The sequence below is a fragment of the Microtus ochrogaster genome, chromosome 7 (assembly GCF_000317375.1).
Source record: "Microtus ochrogaster isolate Prairie Vole_2 chromosome 7, MicOch1.0, whole genome shotgun sequence".
NCBI classification, from domain to species: domain Eukaryota; kingdom Metazoa; phylum Chordata; class Mammalia; order Rodentia; family Cricetidae; genus Microtus; species Microtus ochrogaster.
In genome coordinates this window covers 84,446,886-84,456,211 of record NC_022014.1, presented here as the reverse complement: position 1 = coordinate 84,456,211, position 9,326 = coordinate 84,446,886, and the positions used below count along the sequence as shown (strand labels likewise).

General features: G+C 48.9%; 1 protein-coding gene across 1 annotated transcript in view; it reads right to left on the bottom strand.

The window, feature by feature from the left end:
• Positions 1-434: 434 nt before the first annotated feature.
• Positions 435-9,326, bottom strand: part of Narf (nuclear prelamin A recognition factor) — a 16,257-nt gene continuing 7,365 nt past the window's right edge. Inside the window, exons 5-11 of the mRNA XM_005350915.2 lie at positions 8,491-8,654; positions 8,160-8,278; positions 6,402-6,531; positions 4,308-4,371; positions 3,110-3,247; positions 2,597-2,754; positions 435-920 (exon numbers count right to left, since the gene is read on the bottom strand). Coding sequence (XP_005350972.1) covers positions 679-920; positions 2,597-2,754; positions 3,110-3,247; positions 4,308-4,371; positions 6,402-6,531; positions 8,160-8,278; positions 8,491-8,654 — 1,015 coding nt within the window. The 3' untranslated portion in view covers positions 435-678. The remainder of the gene's footprint in view (positions 921-2,596; positions 2,755-3,109; positions 3,248-4,307; positions 4,372-6,401; positions 6,532-8,159; positions 8,279-8,490; positions 8,655-9,326) is intronic.

The window sequence follows — 9,326 nt, the reverse complement described above, 5'->3', positions numbered from 1 at the left end:
ACCTGTGTAGAAACCATAGTTATCCGCCATAGAGCAGCCTGGGTAGGAAGACTGGACCTGTGTAGAAACCACAGTTATCCGCCATAGAGCAGCCTGGGTAGGAAGACTGGACCTGTGTAGAAACCATAGTTATCCGCCATAGAGCAGCCTGGCCCTTCCATTTCCGCAGCAATACTCTGAGGTTCATGGATCACAACTCCAGGGGCTTGAGTCTTTAAGAACACATTTTGAGCTGGGTGGTGGTGGAACAGACCTTTAATCCTAGCACTTGGAGCCGGGCAGTGGTGGCACACGTCTTTAATCCTAACACTTGGGAGGGAGAGGTGAATGGATCTCTGTGAGTTTGAGGCCAGCTTGGTCTACAGAGCAAGTTTTAGGACAGCCAAGGCTACACAGAGAAATCCTTTCTTAAAAAATAAAAACCAAAAAATGAATACATTTTGGATTCTTTAAAAAACAAAACAAAACAAACAAACAAACAAGACCCCTGAAAGACAGGGGCGTGTCCCTGGCCTCATCTTTGGGGTCTTTCTCACAATCTTGGGTTAAAAGGAAAATATTCCACTCCCTCACACACTACAGAGGTAGCACCACGTGAAGCTGCATGCTGCTGAGCATTGTTCGTGAAACATCCACCACTCTCCACTCGGCGCTGCCCCCTCCTGCCCTCCCGCTCTGTCACCACTTGATATCCAAGCCGTCTGTGCGGGGCTCCAAGCTCTGGTATGTGGTGTGCAGCACCTCCTGGACTTTGGGGGACTCGGTACCCTCCAGCCACTCCTGGTACAACTCCTGCACATGCGCACTGCTCTCTGGGGGCCGCACGGGGATGCCGGAGTAGATCCCTTCCATTTGCTGCAGCAGTGCACGGTCTGTGTGGCCATCCTCTGTCTGGGCTTGGCCTCTGCCATTTAAGCATCCTGGAAGACACACAGAGGTGGACCTCATCTTCCCTGTGGGACAGCCGGTTACAAGGGAGCTTCACATCAAGGGGCACAGTTGGAAGCAGAAGCATGAAACAGGCAGTATCTTGTGATCTGGGCGTGTTTCTGGGGCTTGCAGCATTCTCTGAGGTTATCATGGAGCCTGCCCAGGAGGAGATTCCTGGGTATTCTTTAGTCTTAACATATATATATATATATATATATATATATATATATATATATATATATACATACATTACCTATAAACCGGTTTTACCTAAAAGCCTTTAGAAGTGGCAGATTTCTGCTGTCTGGATTCCTGGCTTCTGAAAATTACCCAAAAAGCATAGAATGGCTAAAAAGCTATGAGCACAACCACTTGCACACAATGCTGTCAGTGTGCAGGCTCCACAAGGCTGCGTTAGGGCTGAGCGAGCTAAGAGCTCTGCATCCCAGCCATACAGTCTAAATCAGTGTGGGTCTCCTATTGTCAGTACCACCCACTCTTAGACCTGCTGATCATACACGCACAAACACACACAGACACGTACACACACCCCAAAATGCACTAAGGACGTAGGGGTAGGAATATCTTGGTGGCAGAGTGTGTGTCTAGAAGGCTCAAGTTCCTGGCTTCCACTCCCAGCATCAAGCTTTCATTTAAACGAGCCAGGAGATAGGCTGGGAATACAAAGCTCAGTAGAAAGCTATAAGGAAGCCCTTGCTTACCATATACATGTACAATACCTGGGTTCAGACTCCACTCATCGGCCACTTGACAGCTGGACTTTTGATGTCCACTCTCTCGCGGGCTGCACCCACTTTCTCTCCTTCACAGGCCTATGCAGTTTTCCCCAGAAAGCAAGAGGGGCCCTCCTAGAGGCTCCCTCCCCCAGCCATCTTGTTTCTACTGTAGCACAGGGGTACAACCCCAGGCGAAGTGATGCTCCCTGCTCTTATGCCCCCTTAGGTGCTGGTCACTAGCAGCTTCCCTTCTCTGGAAGATCCTTTAGGACATGGATGGACTAGAAATATATAGGCTCTCCTTTATCTCACTCCTTATGGACCCTTTCTCGTCTCTGACAATGCACCTTGCCTACCTCCCCCGGGCCTTTCTGAGAACTCTGGTATTCCTACTTGAGTACCTTTCGTCACCACAAACTCAGGATGACCTAGACACTCCTGGTCTTGAGACTGCTCCGTCACACCCAGGGGCGTAGAGAGACCACTTAAGATCAGAGGCTCCGCTCATTCTCCAGTACCTACACCTTCTCTATCAGCGAGAGATTCTAGGCACTACACCTATCCCAGCTCTGGCCTGTTCTCATTGTCTCTCTGCCTAGACAGGAACTTTCTTCAGCTGCCCCAGTCTTTACACCTGGATGGTCAATTTCCCTGTGCGGCAAGGGGAACTCCTAGGGAGCAATCAATGCCTGTCTCGGCCAGCTTCCACCAGTGGGCCCTATGGAACAGCTCCACATTAGCCACCTTGGTACCAGGTGGAACCCTACGGCGCTCACAGGAGAATGACTAAGGATACAGCTGTCCGCTTCTCACGCTACAGTTGAGGGAAAGGAATTTCATGGCCGAGGATGGCATGCCGCGCATGAGGGAGCAACCTGCCCTGCGTGGTTACTGTGGACAGGCTGTTACGGGCCTGCTGCACCGCTTACCTCTGGGACATGCGAGGACCTCCACGAAGTGATATGGGAATTTGCCCTTCCTGAGCTTCAGGATCATGTTCTGGATGTTGCGAAAGCCGTAGGCCGCAGCAAAGCGCAGTAAGACCTCCCCATTCTTCTCAAGGGTGACCTCGTGGAAGTCTTTGTTTCTGTAAATCAAAACATGGATTTTAAAGGTCGTTGTCTGAAGTACAGTCCTTACTATGGAGACCAGGCTAACCTTGAACTCACAATCTTTCCTCAGTCTCCCCAGCGCGAGGTTTACCGTATCTACCCATTTTTCAATTTAAGTTTTGAATGTCACCAAGATAATTTCAGTGGGGAGACTCACAAAAGGCCCTCCTATCGTAGCCAGTGCTGGCTTGTGTGTGGAGCAGCCACGTTCACTATGTACACCAGGCACACCACACACACTGCATATGGGCCGCCTGTATCACCCCGGCTCTGGCTGTCTGTCAGCACCCCTCCTGGGCACCCCAGCCGTAGATACCGCCAGGCGCAAACCTTAGTGCACGGTAGGTGATCTCCTCCACGTGCTCGCCAAACAACTCCCTGGCCGCATGTCTGAAGACGTGGGCCAGATGCCCATCTGAGCTCACTCCATCGTGACGCCGTACTGCTGCCTCCTTCACGTCTCCAAACCTCAAACAGACAAGACAAGATCATCACTGGTGCTGATGACGTACTGGCTAGTGTCGTGTGCCAACTTGACACAAGCTAGAACCATTAGAGGAAAAAGCATCAGCTGAGGAAATGCCTCCATGAGATCCAGCTGTGAGGCATTTTCTCAGTTAGTGATCAATGGGGGATGGGTCCAGTCCATGGTGGGCGGTGCCATCCCTGGGATGGTGGTACTTACTAGGTTCTATAAGAAAACAAGCTGGGCAAGCCAGGGGAAGCAAACTAGTGAGCAGCACCCCTCCATAGCCTCTGCTTCAGCTCCTGCCTCCGGGATCCTGCCCTGTTTGATGTTCCTGTCCTGGCTTCCTTCAGTGATGAGCAGCAATGTGGAAGTGTAAGTCAAATAAGCCCTTTTCTCCCCAACTTGTTTTTTGGTTATGGTGTTTCATTACAGCAATAGAAACCCTGACTAAGACAAAGTAGTAACCCAGTTTTTATAGGAACAGGATCCAGAGAACCGCTTAAAGATTAGTCCTTTGCAGGTATTTAAACTTTGGGGAGCCACCATGTGGGTGCTTGAGAAACAAACCTGGAACCTCTGGAAGAGCAGTAAACGCTCTTAACCCACTGAATCCTCTCCAGCCCCCCAGAGCATATTCTTAATGAGGTCTAATGACCAACGTGAATTGTCATTTCACATTTACCCAACACTGCCATGAGGCTGTGTCACTGGGACTCACTTCCTTGCTTCTCTGTGCAGCGAAAGCCAAAGTCCTAGCTGGACATCAGGGTCACCATGGGAAACAGAAACCCAACAGCTGTGTTCTTGGTGCAAAGGGACCAGAAGAAGTCACAGTGTTAGATGTGTGGCTCTTCCCCACATAGCTTCTACACTTCCTTTCTTCCTGAAGGATACAGTAAGCCTGCAAGTCCCCTGGCAGTACTAGAGAATCCACTGCAAAGGCCAGGTTGGTAAAACTGCAGGAACCTGTCTCAGTACTCAACATGATCTGATTAGGGCAGCCCTGGGGCTTGCAAAGCTCACCAGAGGCCCCTCCCCATTTACAAAGATGCCACTTACAAAGTATCCACAGCAGTGTCCTTCACAGAGAGGTCGCTTTGCTCCATTATCTGAGCAATTTCACCTGGAGGAAAACAAGAGGCAATGAGTCACTGGGAGGACAGGTGGTCCAGAGCTCTGGGCCAGGCTTTGCTTCTCCCAGAGAAATTCTGCATTAGAAGGCTAGGACCCCTCTTGCTGTATAATCCGTTTCATATCTCAGGAGCCCCTTGCCGGGAAAAGGTAATGCTGGCATCAGAAAAGCTCTAAAAAGATGTGAAAACAGAATCCTCTTTTGAACCCTGACCTGAGGTAATGCTGTAGTTGCTTCATACTGAATCAAAGCGAAAGCCTGTGTATGTGCATTATCAGAAAAGTATACTTTGTATACCACCTTCTTTCTATATACAGGTTCCCAAGAAAAAACCCTGGGAGAGTCCCCTAGACATCAGTAAGGCACCAGGTGCCATGAGACACCATTAACACACAGCACAGGTTGAGGTCTCAATGTGGTGCTTGAGAGAAACTGGACCCTTGCTCAGTTAGTTAGACCAGCACCATTGAATACTCCCTGCTAGACTGTCCCACCCTGGTCAAAGCTAGAGTCCCAGGACAGGACAGGGAGGAAGAGAGCTCCTGGTCTTCAAGGTTGACCCCGGTCGGTCCACACACCTTCAAGGATCAGCTTTCAGAGTCTGATTCAAGCAGACGAGCCTGGATCCTAACAAGCTCCCACAAGTGCTCTTGACCTTCTTTCTTCTGAAAAGCTTCCAGGACACCAGTGGCTAATTTTCATCCCCAAACGAATTTGCCATAGTCTCTCTCTGAAGCAGTTGTTCTCATCCTTCCTAATGCTAGCCCCTTTAGTAAAGTTCCTCGTGTTGCGGTGATCCCCCAACCACAAATTATTTTCCTTGCTACTTGGTAACTATAATTTTTCAACAGTTATGAATCATACTATAAATATCTGATATGCAGGATATCTAATATGTAATCCCAGTTGAGGTCGCCATCCACAGATTGAGAACAACTGCTCTAAAGCATAGCATCTGAAGAGAGCTGCCAGCAGGGCCACTAAATGCAGCATTCACTAGAGTACATAGGAATCTTCCACTTTTTTCAGTGCATATTGGTTTCCTCACATGTGGGAAAGTGTGGAGGGTCTCCGCAGCCTTTACAGCAGGCAGAGAAGCATCCACAACGAGACAAGGATGAAACTCAATTCAGCCTGGTATTGGTGCTGGGCCAAAACTTTGAGAGTCTGACCAACTGCTCACTTATTTTACCCATATTTAAGCACAGCACAATTTTGGGGAAAAAAGTTTTCTGGTAACAATTAACTTGGCTCTGTGATGACAAGAAAGCTTAAGACGTCTTTACATTGATGCTCTTTACAAACACATATGGCTTCATCCCTAAGATGGCCTCTTGTTGACTCAGAAACAATGCTCAAGATAAGGGTCTAGGGGGCTGGGCGCACTTGGGACGCAGAGGCAGGCGGATCTCTGTGAGTTCGAGGCCAGCCTGGTCTATGGAGTGAGTTCCTGGACAGGCCCTAAGGAGAATGAATGACTGATGTAGACACAATGCCCATGGGAGTCAGGATTTGGTCTGGCCCTAAGACAACATAGAAGTCACTGGGACTGTACAAAAGACATCGTTCGTAAGGATGGGTTTTATGGCCCAGAACAATGCTCAAGATTTATGGGGGAAGGGTCTGGAATACTAAAACCTAAATTCTGGGGGATATGGGCAAAGCCTGGCTCGACAGACAGGTTGTAAACTACGTCCACTCCCAGAATTACAGGAGGACAAGTTAAACATCTCTTTCCTTTGAAGGATGCTTGTGTGTTTAACCTTCCTGGCCTCCCCAGTGCTGTCTGTGTGCACAAACACTTGTTGCCCTCTACAGGAAACCATGTTGATGGCTGTGATGTAAGAACATATCAATCGTTCTCCCAGAGACCTGACTCCTCTGGAAGAAGACTAAGGGCAGGCAGGATGCAGGATCCTCCTCTTCACTTTAGGCAGCTGAACCCAATTATCAGTGCCACCAGGCAGCTCGGCCAGAGTGGCCTGCCAGAGGAATGCTCACTTTCTGAGTCCAGCTCTCACCTGATGTCAGCACACAGTCAGTGCCCCTGGCACCATTCAGAGTGGTGGAAAGTCCCTCCCGAAGAGCTTCCAGCTTCTTATCGTAGCAAGGAGCCACGACAACATGGAAAATTTTCTCTGGAGACAGATTCTGTGGAGGAGAGCACTCACTTAGAGCTTCAAGGGTGTCAACTAGAATATGGGGGAGTCCAAAATGCTGCTCCTACCCTACCCCATGGACGGTACTACCCCACCAGCTCTGCACAGGTAAGAGCAGGTTTCACCTGAAGACTTTCCGAAGCTGCTCAAGGAACAACATCTAGGCCACCCCGCTCTCCCGAGACAAATCAAGAGCCAGTTGCCCAGTGACCTTTACATTGAGGCCAGAGCACAAAAGCCCTACTCAGGGTAGGGGCAGAGTTCAAGAGGAACTATACCTTGATCTTAGCCTTCTAGGGGTTAGGCCAAGAAGTTGCTATAGGTTCAGCTGTCACCACCTGCAACTGCAATCAGATCTGTAACTTTGGGTTCCACTCAGAGAGCACAGGGCTGGGAGCTTTGAGAAGACTTAGAAATGCTAGAATTCTCAAAGCAGGTATAAGAGGGCAAGGGGGAGCTGGAGAGATGGCTCAGAGGTTCAAAGCACTGGCTGCTCTTCCAGAGGTCCTGAGTTCAATTCCCAGCAACCACATGGTGGCTCACAACCATCCATAATGGATCCGGTGCCCTCTTCTGGCCTGAAGGCAGACATGCAGGTAGAACATTGTGTAGACCAATCCACAGCCAGTTTTCTGTCCCTTCAACTCAATACACATGGTGGGGGTGAAATTTGCCAACTGTATATAAACGGTTCATTAACAAAGAAACATTTCCTATGGCTAAAATGAGGTTGTCAGATGGATACAACCTTTAGGCTGGCTTCAGTGTTTGGAAGATCCCACCCCTTGCTGTCTTTCCTAGTCAGTGTGTTGCTTAAACAGTTGGTTAACAAGAAGAAAGAAAGGAAGGGTGTGATTTATCTCAAATTGCCCAAAGTCTTGGAACACAAGACAGGGATGGGCTGAGGCAAGGGACATGAAGGCACCCTAGACTAGGTTTTATCTATCATGTGACAGATAGTGTTAAGACCATGGGATCAGGGACTGGAGAGATGGCTCAGTGGTCAAGGAGACTGACTGCTCTTCCAGAGAACCTGGGTTCAATTTCCAGCAGCCCCGGAGTAGCTCACAACCAGATGTATCTTCAGTTCCAGGGGATCTAATAGCATCTTTTGATCTCTGTAGCGCCAGGCATGTAAGTGGTGCACAGACATACAAACACACAGTCAAAACACCCACACACATAAAATAAAAAGTAAAATTCAAAATAAAAAAATTTAGGACCAGGTGTGTTAGAACATTTCTTTAATTTCAGTGCTCAGGAGGCAGAGGCTGCAGATCTCTCTGAGTCTGATGTCAACCCGATCCATACAGTGAGTCCCAGAACACCCAGGATTACATTGAGAGTCCCTGTCTCAAAAAAACCAAAACCAAACAAAACCAAAAGCAGGCCAAGGGTGGGGGGGGAGGGGGGGCATCTGTAGCCTGGAGCAAAAAAGCCAGGATAAGGGGGGAGGAGAGGCTTAGCTTTCTGAAGCACACAGAACAGATGCAATCAGACAGTGTCTCCACCGGGAGGTCCAGGGCCACACTGTCGTGGGGAGTGTACAGGGTTCTCCCTCAGGCTGTACCCACCCTGAGTCTACCCTCTGCTGCTCTTCTCTGGAGAGGGCTGGCTTACCTGCTTTCTAGCAAAGTAATCCTTCACCAAGGAGCCCATGACCTGCTGGGGGGACTTGGCAGTGCAGAGATGTGGGATGACTGGGGGGCCCAATACCCGCTCAGCATATCTGACCCAACCTAGAGAGAGAACACAGGAGGTCAGATCCCTCTGCTTCCTCCTGCCTTCTGATTGAGGCTGTCAGCCCCAGAATGAACCAAGATACCTCCTCTGCATCGTCCCTGCTCAGAAGGTGCCCTGCCGAGTGGGATGGGCCTGCCCACTTCTAGCCAAAGCCAAGACATTTATTTCTACAGTTCTGGGGAAATGGTACCAGCAGGCCTGTGCTCACCAGGACAGGCAGAGGTCAACATGGGTAGTTCACGCTGCTCCTCACTGTGTCGGTGATACCGGCGTACAAATTCCTTCTGAGTCTCCAGGATGCTAAAATCTGCCGCGATTGTGGTGTCAAATACATAGTGCACCCCTGCAGGACAGAGGGACATGGACGTTTCTCTCAGACCAAGTATGGGTCCAGACCACATCTGACTTCTAAGCACTCTCTGCCTTTCATTTTATATTAAAACAGGGTCTTACTATGCAGCCCTAGCTGGTCCAGATCTCATCAAGTTATGCAGACGAGGCTAGTCTTGAACTTGTGAACCCTCTGCCTTTCATTTTATATTAAAACAGGGTCTTACTATGCAGCCCTAGCTGGTCCAGATCTCATTAAATTATGCAGACGAGGCTAGTCTTGAACTTGTGATGATCTGTCTGATTCTCAAGTGCTATGATTAAAAGTGTGGACTACAACACTTGGCTTTTTGTTGTTAATCTTGACAAGGTCTCTCTTTATGTAGCCTAGGCTGGCGATGAAGTTGTAATCTTCCTACCTCAGGCTTCTGTATGATGCTAGCATTATAGGTAGACACAACCATATTGTAAGCGGTTCACATCTTACAATAGACCAGTCAGCCTCACTGTAACAAAACTTCTGTCTGCACACAGCAGAGGGTGTGTGACACCCATCTACCACTGATAGGAAGCTGGACTCATGACACAAGAAATAGGGTTTTGACGTTCCAGGAGTTTCTCCAAAGTTTTTCTATCCTGTGCCCTTGAAAATTGAAATTGAAAACTAAAAAGGGCCCTTCATGAGTTTAAAGTATATACCAACAGTAATATATA